This window comes from Phyllostomus discolor, chromosome 1, assembly GCF_004126475.2.
Source record: "Phyllostomus discolor isolate MPI-MPIP mPhyDis1 chromosome 1, mPhyDis1.pri.v3, whole genome shotgun sequence".
NCBI classification, from domain to species: Eukaryota; Metazoa; Chordata; class Mammalia; order Chiroptera; family Phyllostomidae; genus Phyllostomus; species Phyllostomus discolor.
In genome coordinates, this window is record NC_040903.2 from 195,262,874 (window position 1) to 195,280,988 (window position 18,115).

General features: G+C 45.7%; 1 protein-coding gene across 1 annotated transcript in view; it reads right to left on the reverse strand.

Moving 5' to 3' along the window:
- DPF3 (double PHD fingers 3) overlaps nucleotides 1–18,115 on the reverse strand; it is a 193,550-nt gene that overhangs the window by 77,346 nt on the left and 98,089 nt on the right. Inside the window, exons 2-3 of the mRNA XM_028506546.2 lie at nucleotides 14,285–14,445; nucleotides 1,472–1,579 (exon numbers count right to left, since the gene is read on the reverse strand). Of these exons, the coding sequence (XP_028362347.1) occupies nucleotides 1,472–1,579; nucleotides 14,285–14,445 (269 nt within the window). The remainder of the gene's footprint in view (nucleotides 1–1,471; nucleotides 1,580–14,284; nucleotides 14,446–18,115) is intronic.

The following is an 18,115-nucleotide window of genomic DNA, read 5'->3' on the forward strand; positions in this document are numbered from 1 at the left end:
CCGCTATCTCCTTGTGGCAACTGAGCACTCGATCTGTGGCTGGTCCCACAGTAAAAGTTACAATAGTATAAAATACAAACAGGAATTTAAAAAGAATACAAAAAAAGGAAAGTATCTCATTTATAATTTCTATATTGATTACATGCTGAATTATAGTTTTGATATTTTGGGTTAAACAGAATCTGTTATTAAAACTGACTGAAACTGTTTGATTTTTATTTTTCCTTTTTCTTAATGTGGCTACTAGAAAATGTAAAATGACACAGGTGGCTTGCATTAGATTTCCACTGGACTGTGCCACTCCAGGGCACTGGGCTCCCCAACCTACAACCTGCCGTGTGGGGCCGGGGGTAGGGGGAGTCAGAACCACCTCAGTCATTACCCTTGAGTGTCTGCAAGGGTCTGTAAGTTGTGCAAGGCCACTCTTGAGAGCTTGGATGAAGTACCCTGAGGAATATGGCACCCTCCCACCCCTAACAAATGAAACTTGTACACAAGTGATACCTAGGCTGAAGCACACAGTCAAAGCAAGCTTACCCATGGAACTGTGAGTAAAAACATTCTCAACAACTGTAAGTAGAAATTTTGCAGAGAAAACACAGCCCAAATGGTCACCGTGAAAAGGCAGGCATGAGGCTGGGGTCCACACTGCTTTGCTGAGGGACCATGTCAGCAAAGGGAACGTGTCAGCTTTGGGAGGGAACATGTCAGCTCTGCATTTGCTCTACTCGCCGGCACATTCTCACCACCCTGAGTCAGATTCCAGCCCCAGCACCCCCAAACCAGAGGTTCCATTAAAGCTGAAGACCCAGGGCAATCACATGGCCTTGCTGTAACTCAGACACAGGTCTGAAGACCGCCATCTAGTCAGAAGTGTAACAAAAGATCAGTAGTCAAGAAAACCAACCAAGTCCTTCTGCATGGCCACAGAGCAATCAGCATCACCTACAGGCAAAGTTTTAACTCCAACTTCCATTGCCATGCCCAAGGTGGTTCTACTTTTAGTGAATGGCCCTTTCATGTAACATGCTCCAAAAGGTCGTTCCCAGTGAGAGTAGGAGAAAGTACACAACACACTCTCCGTACAAACACATGGCCTGGGACAAGGTTTCTTTACTTGGAGCCACAGGAAGTATTACTCGACCCAAATAGCTATAGCTCCTTCTGATCTGTTGGGAAAGTAATTCACCCTGGGCCTGTGCCTGCTCACTCTACTTTCCCAAGAAGAGGCAAGAGGGAGACAAAAGGAAGGGGAAGGTGGAAGACACCCAGAGGGCAGAGAAGCTCCCATGGACACATGTACATGTTTATACATGAGAGATGGCACACCTCTGAACACCATATGTGGGCATCATTACTCTCCTGGGAAACTCCAGGCTACAGACAAAAGAGCAAAGCCACTTGTCCTGGGCCAGCCCAGCGCTCTCCACCTCTCCCACAACGGGGCGAGCCAAGCTCCGATGGTACTGACCAGGCTTTATTTCCAGCAGCCGCATCTTTGGATCCTCAGGCGGGTGCAATCGTCTCTTCTTACGCCAGCAGCGGGCAGGGTATGTGTACAGCTGGCCTGGAGCAAGGCCTGTGGACAGAGACAGTGTGTGTAAAGGTTAAAGGCTCCAGGCTGGAAGGGGCCTCAGAAACCACCTGTCTATAACGACCTCATTCACAGGACAAGGAAACTGAGGCCCAGAGAGGTGAAATGACTTGTCAAGGTCACGGCTGGTATGGTAGAGATCAGGCAGAATCTAGGTCATCTGACCCCAAGACCCACACTCTGTCTGCTCCACCGCGCTGTCTCATTAAGCCTGTGACAAAAAGAGCCATCACTGTTACCAAAACCAGTTCTATTTTCCTAGTCTGGAGAGATGATCAGAGGGGCCTGTGGACCACAAGCAGGATCTTTGTAGACTCAACCTCACCACAGTGTTTCCAAAGCAGTGGATCTGCAGCTACTGCCCATCAACTAGCCCTCTGTCAGGTCACGCAGGTTCCCTTCAAGGTGGAGCAGCAGAAGTCAGCATGCCCAGGTATGGGCAGCCCACATTAGAAAACATTACAAGCAAACAAAACCAAGGAGCCAGACCTCCTACCTATCCAGTTAGTTACTGACAGCTCGCTGAAGCCCAAGGGAGCCCCGTGCAACCTCCATTAGACTATAAGACCGCTCCGAGGACCAGGCTCCATGTCTGCAGAGCCAGCACACCTGTGTTTCCCTGCCCACCTGTCTGGGGCTCATACAGAGAAACTGGAAGGAGTCCTGTGGCTGGGCTTCTGCGCCACACTGTCTCCCAACAACAGGCTCCTTCTAGATTTGGCCTTTAGCACCAAGTCCCACACCAGTATTTTCCGCCATGCCAAGTAACCCACCAGGAGCCTTCCTGCAACACTTCGATGGCTCCTGTGACACACAGTATGGCAGCCAGAGGCCCTGGAGGAACATGGACTCCCCACGCTGACTACGGTCTATTCCCAGGAAAATGGGCAGAGGGTACAGGCTCAGGGGAGAGGAAGATGGGGCTTAAGACTGGTGCGATGATTTCCGGACTAAGAAGGTGCACCTTATGCACCTCAGAATGTGCCAGCAAGCCAACTAATCCACCCCCCCGCTGGAGTGAAGGGACCGGTGAGGAAAGGGATTTTGTCCTGTTCCTGAATCCCCAGAACCAGAACTGTGCCTGACACACAAAACAATCAAAGTAAACCTTTGCTGAATGAATTAAATGAGAGAGTATGTTCCAGTTTTACTCTGACTGGGGTCATGATTCGGTCTTCTGTAGGTAAGCACGACAAGTGACGACTGTGAGATGCCAACAGCCGCACGAGAGAGGGTCACTGCCTCACCCTAGAACCGTGGGGTTCAAAGACATCAGGACTGTATTCCGAGTGTCTACCATGTGGGAGCCTTTAAAGAGATGAGACACCGGCTTCTTTTTTTTGCTTTTTGCAAAACAAAAAAAAATTATCATCATCAACGAAAGCTTCATTGCTATTTACCCACTCATTTATTTTTCATTTTCATCGCTATCCATTTATTGGTTTGGATCCAAATCGGAGGCATCTATTCCAAGCGCTAAAGCAACAAAATTCTCCAATTTTCTTTATGAGTTAAAACTTTTCTATTTAGTCACAAAGCTGCTCCCACAGGTTACAAGGCTGTGAACAGGGTGGAGGTCCCTAACTCTCCCCCTTCTGATTCTTAGAAACCATCATCCACTAAGGGTGATGGAGCCTAGAGGCTCCAGGAAAATCTCTGGTGTCATGTGCAAGAGTCATCCAATACTTAATACTTGATTTTGTTGATAACTTCACGGGCTTCTGCACAGGAGGAGGATCCTGAAGCTCAGAGCTCCCTGAGGGCTGGGAACCAGACGAGTGCTGATTTCTAGAAGACCAAATTAATCAAATAGCCTAAGACTGCTCCCCCTCCCATGGAGGCCCAGTTTTGACCTTCCTGGGGGAAGGCATCACCAGGAAATAGTTCTGATGCTTCTGGTAGGTTTGGTCCAGGACCAGGCCATCTCTCACTCTGTAATTCCTAAATGGGTGGACTGATGCTGGGTCCCTTCCACAAGTTTTGGTCACCTCTTGGGCTGGTGTATCCCACTGAAGACCAAGCACATGGCCTCACCTGCTACTCCACGTCCCAGAATTTGTCCCATCAATCCCCACTCATCTTGGGTCAGAGGTTCTTTTTTTTTTTTTACTGTATTTTTTCATTACCATTTTACCCCCTTATAGCCCCTCCCCTCTGCAATCACCGCACTGTTGCCCCCAAGTCCTTTTCCTTTCTGCTAGATCCCTCCCCCATCTAACCAACGCCCCCCAGTACCTGTCATCCTGATCTCCGAGTCCGTCTCTGTTCTGCTTGTTAGTTTGGTCTGTTCATTAGATTCCACATGTGGGTGAATTATATCCAGGCCAAAACCAAAAATCACCTAAAGAACTTGTTAATAACACCAATAGCTGAGGGGAGGGGATATAATGGAACTAAATGGTAATGGAAAAATATAAAGGTTATAGATCATTCCAATGCCTGAACAAGAACCTCTAGATGGCTCGCAGCATCATCTAGTTACTGTCTGGGTGTTCCTGATGTATCAAAACTGGCTTAATGGCCTTCCCTATAGAATCCCAAGACTCCCTGTGTTTCCCCCAGGTGTTGGCATTAATTGGCGTTAACTGCCTACTTACTAGACTGTCTCCCCTACTAGTTTTGTAAGATCTAGGATGGTAGGAACCATGTCCATTTTGAGTATCCCCAATGCTTTGCACAATGCCTGGCAGCTACTTGAAGAAATGCTTAGCAAATAAATTCAACCAGAAATGAACCAAACTCAGAAATGTAGGAAGTGAATGGCCGCTGTCCCCCTACTGTTCCTGACTCAAGGAGAATCATCCACCCACATCCCACCCACCCAAAAGGGACCCCAGAAGGTGGGCTCAGGATGGAGCCCCCACCCACCCAAGCAGGGCACTCTCTGTACTTTAGGCTCCTTCCTGCCCCACGGGCTTCTTCATGGCATTTCCAGCCTGACCAAAAACAAGTGAGTGACACAGAAATGGTCCAGACCAGTACTCTCAAAAGGTCTAAGCGACATGAGGTCAAATCTGTCAACGTTTTTCCAGGTCCTGTGCCCTCCTTGAGAGTGTGGTCACTGCACTGTTCGGTCAGCAGCAGCAAGGCAGCCCCGGCCACTCCGCCTGTAGCGACAGGCCCACCCTTCTGGGACAGTCCATTTCAGTAAGTAGTCTGAAAAGAGGGGACAGTTTTCATTTCATTCTTTCACTTTCCCAGATGGATTACAGAAGCTCCACGGTGCAGAGGAAGAGCACATGAGTCCTCCCTCATACCACCATCCCCTATCACCTTGAGAAACATCACTTTCCTGAGACTGTCTCCTCACCTGTAAGATAAGGATGTTAGTAACACCTACCTTATAAGGATTGTCGTGGGGATTCGCTTACATTCTAGAAGCTCTTTATGATCATGAAGCCTTGTACAAAAGTCAGTCGGTAATTATTATGAGTCAGCTGACTTAGGGGAGTCTGGACCCGGTGACCACGTGACATGACAAGGCCCCCACTTGCATCTCCCTGCTGCTCTTTGCTTCTTTAGCCACGAGAATGGAAATGAGCCTCACTGTGAGGTCTCCTTTGACTCCATCTCATCTCAACAAGAAAATAGCCCAAGAACTCTCTGAGGGCTCCTGTTTCCCTTCCTTGCCTTCCTCTCTAGCTGACAGACACCAGGGTGCCTTTATAGGGCCAATGCATTCAGCCCTGGAGTTCCGCTTGTACAGGGATGAGCAGAGCCCCATGAGAACTATGTTGTTTATCTCAGTAGAACAGGAGGCACATAACTTAAAGCCCATGTGTATGGTAGATGAAGGAAGGGGAAGTCACAGCTGCAGTGGGGGAAGTTAAGCTGAAGGAATGAACCTGGGGTTGGGGGTATATGAAGGAGGGGAAAGGGAGGAGGGAGACTAGAGGGCAGATCAGTCCTCCCTGGGAACCACGGTCACAGCTATCCCTCCATTCACATACCCCAGCTAAGCAGAACTGCTTCTGTTACTTTAAGGTATGACTCCAGTTACAACACACACACTCGTGTGCAAGCACAGGCATTTCTCCCACACAGGTACTCACACACTTGCTAGGGACGGGGGTGGGATTGAGGGACTGGTTCCATAAAAAAAATTCGGCATGAGAGAACTGATGCCTGTATGATCAGCAAACTACAGACCAATTGCTTGCTACCTGCATTTCCCAAGTTCAGCAGGTAGACACAGCGTTACAAGCATTTCTGAGAGACACGGCAGGAGCTATTAAGAATCCAGAAGATGATACGGGATAAAGAGGGGAAGAAGAATGATATGGAAATTTGAAAAGATGACCGGAATAACTTCCTCTTCCCACAACCACAGCCGAGCAGTGGCAGTTCTAGCCCACCCAGGGAAGGGCTCTCCCTGCAGCATCTCCGAGAACCCACAGCTGCCACTGAACCCTCCGCTCGAGGGAAAACTCCTTACTCCATGGGACAGACTTTCTACTGTTGGCCAATTCTTATTATGATCGAATTTTGTTCTGCCCTTCTTCTGAAGCAAAATCTACCTTCCTATAACATATGCCAATTTGTTCACCTTTTGTCCCAAAAGTGGACAGGAGTCATCTGCATCCGAACCATCCAACCCAACCAAATCACCCAGCTATGAGCAGAGCCAACTGAGAGGACGAGGAACGGAGGGAAATGGGAGCCAGCGGACAGAGACAGTGGCGACACAAGCTCATGGCCCAGGAGGTCTTCACCGAGACTGGGCATCGGAACTGCGTCAGTAGTTGTGGAGAAGGGCAGACGCCTGGCCCCAGCCCAAACCTGCTGAACAACATCAGAGATCCACCAGCTGCAGTTTGAAAAATCCCCACTAGATCAAATCTCACTCATATCTACATTCCCAGGGCCCAGCACATAATAGATGTTCCATTAATGTTTATGGTTAAAAATGCCAACGTGGACCAACTTTTCAGAGCTGGAAGGGATGAGTAACAAGCCCCTAAGCGGGGCTTGAGAAGTGGGAAAGATATTTCACAAGCTCATACCCGTGTCATTTCCTGGTGTTCTACACCCTCCCTGCTCTTGGCTTTTTAAAAGCTGCACTGACTTCCTGGACTTTTTCAGTGAAATACTCTGGAACCATCTCAGGCCAGTGGTGCCTTCTCCTCCTTGAAAGTGTAGAGTCCTGGGCACTTGTCACCACACCACAGCACCCAGTGTGGCTGTCTATCTGCTCAACAAAAATCCCCTTCCTGCTGCACATCCCAGCCTTCTCCATGAGCTCTTCTCTAAGACTCAGTGTCCAGTGTCCTGTGTGCCAAGGCTGCCCTGGCACGGTAGACCTCAAGTCCAAAATGCTACCTGCCTCTCTTCTGGCCCAGGGGTCCCCAAGCCCCTCACTGGTCCCAACACACTCAAAGCTGACACAGTTAACAATAGCTAACATTTGTTGAGCTCTTCCTCTGTCATAGGCTGGCACCCCACTCACTGCTATCTCATCATGACAACATCATAAGACATTTAAAGAATGAGGACAGTAAGGCAAACAGTGATTAAGTAACAGGCTCAGGGCCATAGAGCTTATAACAGCAGACTAGTCCACAGTCCATACTCAAAACCTCTCCACCATCGCATCTAACTCCCCACTGTGCCATCCCACTGCTGGTTCACACGCAGCAGGCTTGAAACCCAGAGTCCTACCAACACTACGCATAGCTCCTCAAACCAGAGCTGTCAGGAAAGGAACACCCAGCCCACCCACCAAACCACTTCTTGTGGAATTTGTGTTCCCTTTCCTACCACACCACCAACTAAAACTGCTCATGGAGAAATGCATCCTGGTGATGTAAAAGCACTGTAGTAAGGTACATAAAATGTGTAAAGAATCACATAAACCACCAGGCCATACTTTCTAAATTCATTGAGAGAATTTTTTAATAATAATAGGATTATGGCTCTAGCTGGAGTGGCTCTGTGGATTGAGCACCGGTCACTGGTTCAGTTCCTAGTCAGGGTACATGCCTGGGTTGAGGACCAGGTCCCTGGTTGGGAACATGCGAGAGGCAACCATACACTGATGTCTCTCTGCCTCTCTCCCTCCTTTCTCCTTTCTCTAGAAATAAAATCAAATCTTAAAAAAAAAAAGAATAGAATGTGAGGAAGGACCTTAAAAGTCATTGGGGCTGATGCTTACCCCGATATAAAAATTGCCTCTCCAATATCCCAGACAATAGCCTCTACCCCAGCCTGTTTCAAAAATTCTGGTTTTCACCCTTCCATGAAACATTTTACTGCAGTCTTAAAATATTCTTCTGTTAGGAGTATGCCTACCAATCTCACCCACCATTGGTAAGAATGCAAAATGGCACAACCCTAGTAAGGAGAATTTGGCCTATCTAGTAAAACCGTATGTATTTGCCGTCTGATCTAGCTATTTCATTCCTAGGAATCTATATCACAGATCCACACGCACAAACACAAAAATGTATGTTTGTACCAGAGTACAGAGCATTGGTCCCATTAATAGGGAAACATTCCCACACTCCTGCCCTCAGGCAGGATTGGGGAGGCCGGAAGTGGGCAAGAGAGGTGCCTACAGAGCTGAAGGTAGAGCAATTAAGACACACTGCACAACAAAGGCAAGTTAACAGCCTTGCATTACGGAAGGGAAGAGGGCTGCTGCCTAGGGCAAATTGTGTCCTTGAATGTGAGAACCTGCAGTGAGTCATAACAAAGCCAGAGGGGGAAGATGTCCTCCCTGGATGACTGTGCTTCCTATGTGTCACTGGGAACTCTTGCCCTGACTAAAGATGGCTGCCAAAAGACAGTCAAAGACAATGGAGAACTGACAAAAATGCCGGACACTAACACACCACAGGAAGGGCTAGATATGAGGTCGCATGGGAAGTTCCCAACCCAGCATTTCAATTAGGGCAGGCTGGAGGTCACAGGGCAGAGCCACGAGGTCTGTCTGCCTGGAGAACACAGCAGCAGAGCTGGCTGAGCTTTGGGGACCCACCAGGCCAAGCACAGACACGTGAGAGATGCTTGGAGCTGACCTCTAAGCTGCAGACTGCTGCCTCTCTGAAGGACGCACAAAGAAGTCCCTCTCTTGGTCTGGGAACTTTTGGTACAGGACTTTAGAGCTAGGCTTAAGCTCTCTCCCTCTAGACTGTTGGCATTTGGATGTTCTGGGCTTCTGGCCCTGCTCCCCACACAGATGGAAGTGCTCGTGGGACTAAGATATGTGGGCCCACTAGGGACTCAGACCCCACATGGGTAGGCACATGCCTCCCTGCACTCCAGTCTCTGAGACACCGTGATCCAGTGTAACACGGCACATGGCTTCCTGAACTGCTACACAGGTGATGAGGACAGCGCACCCCAGACCCTGAGGGGGAGAGCTGCTGGAAGAGGGTGGTGACTGGGAAACCCACAGATTCACATTCCAGAGGGGATGTGTTTGGGTGTCCGGCTGATGGACAGATAAGGATGTGGGGAACTTCTGGACACAGTTTTGGCTTACAGCCTTTTGGGGAGCAAAGGAAGTTCTGGGTCTCATGGGAGAGGAGGGTTCTGAGCAGGAGTGCTCTCAGCCCCCCAAGGTTTGAACCCTGTTAATGAACACTGTTTCCTTCACGCCCTGGCTGGTGTGGCTCAGTGGATTGAGCACTGGCCTGTGAATCAAAGGGTCGTCAGTCGATTCCCAGTCAGGGCACATGCCCAGGTTGCAAGCCAAGCCATGCCCCCCACAGGGGGTGCATGAGAGGCAACCACACATTGATGTTTCTCTCCCTCTTTCTTCTTCCCTTCCCCTCTCTCTAAAAATAAATAAATAAAATATTTTTTTCTAAAACTGTTTCCTTCAGCACTAATTGTTGAGTCATGTAGATTGAAGGCAACAACTGGACAACCCCAGTTTGTATGGTTATATGTTCATTGTACTTTTTCCGATACTAGAAAAAGACTGGAAACAATCCAACATCAATCTATAAGGGCCTGATTGAATAAACAATAGTATATCCACACAATGGACTATTATGAAGCTGTTGAGAAACAGAGAAAAAGAGCAAGAGGGCAGGGGGGGAGGGAAGTGTGCACTGCAATGGAATATATTGTTAAGTGAAAACAGCAAAGCAGAAGACAGTGCGCATAATGTGCTATTATCTCTTAAGAAACGGGGATAAACATATATATATATCAATATATACATACATAAATGTAGGTTTGCAGTTTTTAATGTAAAGATAAACCAAAAACTAAAAAAAAAAGTCACAAAGAGAACACAAAATACTAGTGACAAAAAAAGAGAAAGTTGCTTATGGAAATAGCAAAGAAACAGGATAAAAGGAGATACTTTCTCTGAGTGTACTATGCTTTACAGATTTGATTTTAGAACCATGAAAATATTTTATATGACTATAAAGTAAAACTATATTAACATTAAAAAATGTGCTGACCAGTGTGGCTCACTTGGTTGGATATCACCCCATGAAGCAAAAGGTCACCAATTCGATTCCCAGTAAGGGCACATGCCTCGGTTGTGGTCCCACATGTGAGAGGCAACCAACTGAAGTTTCTCCCACACACTGACGTTTCTCTCTCTCTTCCTACCTCCCTTTCCCTCTCTAAAAATAAATATTTAAAAAATGGAAAAAGGATACAAAGCAGATTGCATTACATTAAAAAATCAAGATACCATATACTGCTTATAAAAAATAAAATCTACCCTGGCTGGCATAGCTCAGTGGATTGAGCGCAGGCTGGGAACCAAAGTGTCCCAGGTTCGATTCCCAGCCAGGGTACATGCCTGGGTTGCAGGCCATAACCCCCAGCAACCGCACATTGATGTTTCTCTCTCTATCTATCTCCCTCCCTTCCCTCTCTAAAAATAAATAAATAAAATCTTAAAAAAATAATAAAAAAATAAAAATAAAAATCTCTTGGCATAAAGAAACAAATATATTAAAAGAATGGAAAACGATACACCATGTCGACACTTATTTTAAAAAGAAACTAATACGGCTGTATTCATATCAGAGAAAGTTGATTTCAGAATAAAGAATATTAGTAGAAATAAGGTCATTAAATAATAATAAAGACATTAACCTATCAAGAGTGAAACAGGGGTATAAATCAGGGGTCCCAGAACACGATTCCCACAGCCCATGGTTGGGGGAAGATGGAAGGGGATGACAGGTGGTTAACATACTTTTCGTAACAATAGCAATTGATAGCATGTTATCACCTGTGCTGCTGTTGCAGGTAAAAGCTCTACATGAGATTCAGGGCAGTGGCAGGGAGAAGGCCAGGACAGGCAGGGAGGAGGCGGAGGCTCCTATGTCAAGGAGTACTCTTGCCCTGACTAAAGATGGCAGGCAAAAGGTAAAAGATATGGATGAAGTAGCAAAAGTGGCACATTGGAGCAAGGGCCCGATATGAGGATATGTAGGAAGCTCTGGGTCAGCAGGCTGAGAGAGAGCAGACAGGCAGCCAAGAAGAAGGAGCCATGAAGTAGAGGGATTCTGCCATGTGGTCTGACACAGTTAGGAAGCGGGTGTGCAGGTCTCTAGTGAAGTAGAGGGAGAATTTCAGCCATGAGCTCTGCGAGAGTCCGCCAAGAGGGCCATGTGTACGGTAGAAGCCCTGCTGGCCCAGGGTCAGGATTCAGCCATGCTGCCTGGGGGTGGTGAGGAAGGCAGCCACGTGGGTTGAGGAAAAGGTGCGAGGAGAGAGTTGATGGAGCTGTGCAGGGAGCTGTGCAGGGAGCTGCCAAACCAAGCACGAATTCGTGAGGTATGCCTGGAATGCTGACTCCTGCTTCTCTGAAGGACATATGGAGAGGCCACCCTCTCTTGGGACGCGTGCTTCCCTGGACCCCAGCGTAACATGGCACATCCTGTCCTGGACTACTATGTGGACACTGAGGACAAACATGCCCCAGATCCTGAAGGAGAGAGCTGCTACAAGAAGATAGGAACTCTGAAAACCACAAGTGCACATTACAGAGGGGATGGAGATCTGTTTGTACATCTGACTTAAGAACAGACAAGGATATGGGGAACTTTGGGACATGTTTTTTTTTTATAGCCTGGTGGGGAGCAAGGGAAGCGCTGGGTCTCATGGGAGAACAGGGCTCTGAGCAGGAGTGCCCCCGGCTACCACCCCCAAGAATGGAATCCTGTCAATAAAACCCTGTTTCCTTCAACACTAATTGTTCGGTTTTATATCAAGGTGACACAGGGGCAGACCACACTTTGCTCAGTTACAAGAGGACATAACAATCCCAAATATTTATGCACCTAACCAAAGGTTCAAAATATATGAAGCAAAAACTAATGGAATTGTAAGGAAAAATAGACAAACTCACAATTATAGTCAAAACTTTCAACACTCTCTTGATAATTCATAGAACAAATGGACAAAAAATCAGTAATGATTTAGATTTCAGGAACATTAACAACAAACTTGATTTAGCTGATATTTACAGAAAATATCAACAACACGAAAATTCAGACTTTTCCAGACCAAAGAAAATATTTATCCAAGACAGACCATATTCTGGACCATAAAACAAGCCTTAGTATATTTAAAAGGATTCAAGTCATACAAAGTATAGACTCTGGCTATATGAAGTTAAATTAGAAATAAATAACAAGCATATCTTTGAAAACCCACCAAAAGTTTGGAAACTCAGTAATGCACTTCTAAATAATCCATGAGTAGAAGAAGAAATCAAAAGGAAAATCAGAAAATAAGTGAATTGAATGAAAATGAAAACACCCTATGAAACTTTATAAACTAAAGCTAAAGCAGTATTTATATTTAAAAAATTTATTTTACCCTGGTTAGTGTGGCTCAGTGAATTGAAAGCCAGCCAGCAAACCAAAAGGTCACATGTTCAATTCCCAGTCAGGGCACATGCCTGGGTTGTGGGTCAGGTCCCCAGTAGGTGGTGTGTGAGAGGCAACAACACATTGATGTTTCTCTCCCTATCTTTCTCCCTCCCTTTCCTTCTCTCTAGAAATAAATCAATAAACTCTTCAAAAAGAGAGAGCAAGCGAGCCCTGGCTGGCATAGCTCAGTGGAATGAGCGCAGGCTGCGAACTAAAGGGTTACTAGTTCAATTCCCAGTCAGGGCATATCCCTGGGTTGCAGGCCAGATCCCCAAGAGCAGGCATGCAAAAGGCAACCACACACAGATATTTCTCTCCCTCTTTCTCCTTCCCTTCCCTTCTCTCTCTAAAAATAAATAAATATATTTTTTAAAATAATGTAAACCATCTGTAACATTAATTAGAGCAACACATAATTACTAAAGAAACTTGCCACCAACATTAAAAGAGAGAGAGACACACACATATTACATTAAGTCAGTTGCAATGAAGGGATCCTATTTGGATCCTGACAAACTACAGGGGAAAAGAAATGTTGCCCTGGCTGGTGTGGTGGATTGAGTGAGTGCCAGCCTGTGAACCAAAGGGTCACTGGTTTGATTTCCAGTCAGAGCACATGTCTGGGTTGTGGGCCCAGTCCCCAGCTGGGGGGGTGCAAGACAACAGACTGATGTATCTTTTGCACATCAATGTTTCCCTGTCTTTTGTCTTCCCTTCCCCTCTCTCTAAAAATAAATACATAGTCCTGGCAGGTGTGGCTCAGTGGATTGAGGTCCAGCCTGTGAACCAAAGGGTCACTGGTTCAATTCCTAGTCAGGGCACATGCCTAGGTTGTAGGCCAGGCCCCCAGCAGGGGGCGCATGAGAGGCAACCACACACTGATCTTTCCCTCCCTTTCCCTGTCTAAATAAATAAATAAGTAAAACCTTAAAAACAAAATGTTTACCAAATATTTGATGGTATTCAAGTTTTACTGTTAACTTGGAGCTTTGATAATTATTTTGGGTTTGATTTTTAAGTCTCTACCATTTACAGATACATACTGAAAAATTTACAGAACAAAAAAAAAAAAAAAGATTTCACTTGCTTCAAAATAACCTGAAGTCAGAGAGGGAAGTGGAAGGTGAGTGTAAATGTAACAGGATTGGCCATAAATTGGTCATTGTTGAGGCTGGGTGGTAAATACATGGAGATTCATTTTACTATTCTCTCTGCTTTTGCATGGGTTTGAAATTTACCATAATAAAAGTTTTTAAAATATACCCAAAGAGAGCCAGAAAACCGCATTCCTACAGTGGCCTCCCAAACCTCCATCCACTGGGCTTTCTTCTGTTCTCTGAAGCCTACAAAACTAGTGTAGAGCATTTGGAGAACACAGTATCACGCGCTAAACCCTTAGGGGCTTTCTTAGTGACTATCTGCATTTAATCCTGACGAAATTCTTAGGTAGGCACTCCTATTACCCCCATTTCAGGAAAGAGGAAGCGCAGGGAGAGAGGTCTGATGACACAGCTAAGCCTCAGACCTAGATCTGATTGCAGATTTCAGATTTATAACTAAGGCACACTAACAGGCGCATGTAAAAGATTAAGATGACTGTCCTTAGTCTTCTCTTTTTGGAGCTAAACATCCTTCGCCCCTGTCAATGTGGCTTCAAGGCCCCTCACCAGTCAACAGCTATAAAAGTCATTGAGTTTCTCTGAAGGATTACGGGCCGCTGTACAATTTGCCCACACCCCACCAGTACTGCGTAAATTTCTGGAACAGCTATGGTCCTCCCCCCCCGCCAAGCCCGGCACCCAAGTATGTGCACATCCCAGGGGGTGGCGTGGCTCACCTGGGCCTCGATGCCTCTTCTCCATCCATATGTAGCAGTTGTTCTGGGCCACCCCAGTTTGCGAATCCAAGAAGGGGAGCCGCACACTGCGCTCCGCGCACAGCCGCGAGTTATAACTCCGGCAGTGCTCAATGGCTTCCTTGTAGAATTGGTCCCCGAGCCTGCCAGGAGACAGAGAGAGGAGCAATGAGGTCAGGGAAGACCGACACACACCCAGTGGATACCACGCGCCCACCTCCCTGGGAAGATCTGCAGTTATGAAGACTAATGAGCACCAAGAGCCTGACCAACGGGCAGAATCCAACCTGGTGTCAGGACTCCACCAGGTTCTATCTCCTGTACCGAACCCACCAGGAAACTCAGAAACCACTTTTACGAAGGACCTAAGGCCCGGAAAATAAACTGAAAATTAATAAACAGAGACCTCATTGAAAATGGAGTCGGTTGCCCAAAGACGAGAACTCACGAGCCCGAGCCCGAGACCTCGGCGCACAGCTCTGGCTCCGGCAGGAAGCAGTGCCGCTTTACTGCCACAGGAAGTGACAGGACCTAACTACCTCCGCCGAGGGCAGATTCTTCCTCGCCGCCGGTGACGGCTCAGCCAATGGGAGGCTGCCACAACCCAGTTAATAAAGAATCACGAGGCTTCCGAAGTTCAGTTTCCACCAATGGACTCTTTTTAATAACAGCCCCACCCAAGTCTGTAAACGTTCCCCTCTCCAGTGTTCCTCTGGACTAGCGCGCGGTTCGCCGTTAGGAATTGCCGGTCCTTCTGTTGTTCCCAAATGAACCAAGTTTGGTTGCAATTTGTTTAGGGGCAACAAAATCACCAGTAAAAGTTCCAGTTGTAGAGAGCAAGAGGTTCCACTTCACACTAGAGGTAGCTCTAAAACAACCTTCTACAGGGTGTGTAGGGGTCATCCGGCGTCTAGAGAGCCCTGATTAACATCCCCTATTAGACGACTGTTCTCCGTATTTGCCAGCAGGGGCAGTCCAGAATGAATCCAAATCACCAGCATAGATGTGCAGATTTCCATTACAATAGAAGAGAAACACTCCAAATAAAAGACTGGAAGGACAGAGGAAACATCTATAAAAGGAGATCTATGGGGGGGGGGGGGGGGGGGGGGGTGGAGAGGAGCATACACCAGTCTTTTAAAACTGCACACTGTAAGAAAAATAACTCTCTGATGGAAAATAAAAGCATCATTTAAAATAATAGTTGGATTTCTAATTCAAATTAATTCAGTTCAAAACTTAGGAAGACCTTTCCGGGTGTTCTGGAGTGGTGATCTAATAACTAATTAAGCACAGTAAATTGAATATTCCTGAATCTTTGGTATCCTTGCACCTGTGGTGATGCTACTCATTTTAAGATGGCATCCCTTTCAAAAGTCTAAAATATACCGTACCTTTCCAACCATAAGACACACCTAGGTTTTAGAGGAAAATGGGAAAAAAATTTTGAAGCAAAAGTGTGGTAAAATATTTAATAACATAAATAATATTTCACCAATGTAAACAGAACTCAACAGCAGCATTAACAACCATTATTCGGGGGACGGGAGGCATCTTATAGTCTGAAAAACATGGTAACGTTGATGAAAACTGATCAAAGGTAAAGCATACACCTGAAACTAATATACAATAATATTTAATGTCAGCCCTGGCTGGCGTAGCTCAGTGGATTGAGCGCGGGCTGGGAACCAAAGTGTCCCAGGTTCGATTCCCAGCCAGGGTACATGCCTGGGTTGCAGGCCATAACCCCCAGCAGCCGCACATTGATGTTTCTCTCTCCCTCTCTCTCTCTCCCCCCCTTCCCTCCCTAAAAATAAAATATAAATAAAATCTTTAAAAAATAATAATAATAATATTTAATGTCAACTGTAATTTAAAATTTGTTTTAGCCCTGACCGCTATCACTCAATTGGTTGGGCACTATCCTGAAAACTGAAGGGTCACTGGTTCAACTCCCAGTCAGGGCACATGCCTGGGTTGCAGGTTGGGTCCAGGTGTGGGTGCATGCATGAGAGGCAACCCACTGATGTTTCTCTCTCACACTCTTTTCTCTCTCTTTTCCCTCCCTTCCCTTCTCTCTAAAAATAAATAAACAAAATCTTTAAAAAATAAACATTTTTAATTTTTTAAATTATAGCAATAATATGCATTTGCCTATGAAATTAATAAAGAGTAAAAATTTTTAATGTAAAATAATCCATGCGATCAAATACCTAACCAATGAAAATTAGGCAGGTTAATAAATGGCTAAAGAAACACAAATGTAATACCATGACCATTGCCAGGTAAACTTGAGCCTCTTTGTGGAGAAGAGGAGGAAAAGACAGGAAGGGAAGAGCCCCAGGACTGCGGGGCCAAAGGGAGAATCAAGTAGCTCATTTTGAAGCGACATTATGAATGTCCCTTTGTTTTGGTTCTGTGTAGATTTGAAAAGCCAAAATCAAGGAGGGGAAGTTACTAAGTTAAAAATACTATATTTCTTAACCAAAATATTTAGAAGAACAAGGAAAGCAAATTTATAATGAATTTGTCTATACTTTTTAATAAAAAGTCTGTGGGTCAGAGGCTACCAAAGAGTTTCAGCAAATTTCTCATTCTGGAAGGATACAATCACCCCAGCCTCTGAGCATCTTTTGAAAATTACTTACTTACAAGTCCCTCCTTTTGTTATTTTTTTAAGCCCTTTGCTTCTTTTTCACCTCTGAATAGCTTTACTCTCACAAAGAAGAAATAATATGCTCAGAAAGTGTCCTAGCAGTTGCAAACCAAACTGTAATCAAATTATAATAGTCACACAGCTGGAACTGAATTGGGGAGGGGGTTGAAAGCCCATTAAAATGCTATAAAACGGAACAGCACATATGCTGATGTAATCAAGGTTGGTAACAAGGATCATGAGATTGATCAAAAATAAAGAACCATTTCCTACAAAGTGTTCGCATCTGTGTCCCACCAGTTTAAACGTCTCCTGCTAAAGCAATGCTGCTCAGCGTAACAGAATTTTTTTAATTGTATTTTTTTCCATTACCATTTAGTCCCCTTACAAAGCCACTGTCCCCCCAAATCACCCCTCTGTTGTCCATGTCCATGAGTCCTTTTTCCCTTTTGCTCCCTCCACCCTTAGCTGGTATCCTGCTTCTAACAGAACTTTCACAGGCAGCTCAGTCCAGGCAGGATGACACTGCCTGGCAAGGGTGTCCTGGATGCTCCTGCTCCCCTCCACTAAACAGTGACCAGCCACGCCACACTGATGAGAACTGACAAGAACACATAACAGAGAGGTGTCCCATGTGAGAAACAGTTCACTTTTCCCACGATCTTTGGACAGGCTGCCAAAAAAGATGTTAACTACTCCAACCCCAGAAATTCTGCTAAAAGATAACTCACTAATAAAAGAAAAGTGTACACTAAAACTCATCGACTGGGAAGAAGAGGGTGTCCATTTGCAAAACAAATTCTGGAAGCCAATACAAAAGAAATCTACAGTAGCTCTCAAATTAGACTTTTTCTGATATGCTTGCAACTCACTTCCAACAGCTTCAATCCAAAAGAGAGGCATAAGAAAGTGAACTTGCTGAAAATGAAAAGTGAGCTTGGCCAAGTCCGTGCCCTGCGGAATGGAACGAGAACGTCAAACAAAGTGGTGCACTGAGCAAAAATTAATTTCATCTTAAATACTTTCCACTTTCATAACATGCAATGTTATTAGTAACAGGCATGCTGGGGGTGTATTCTTAAATGTAATCTTTGTGTGAATAATACCTCCCTTATGTAAACAGAAAAGACTTTCTGGGGACTGGAACAACTGTATTA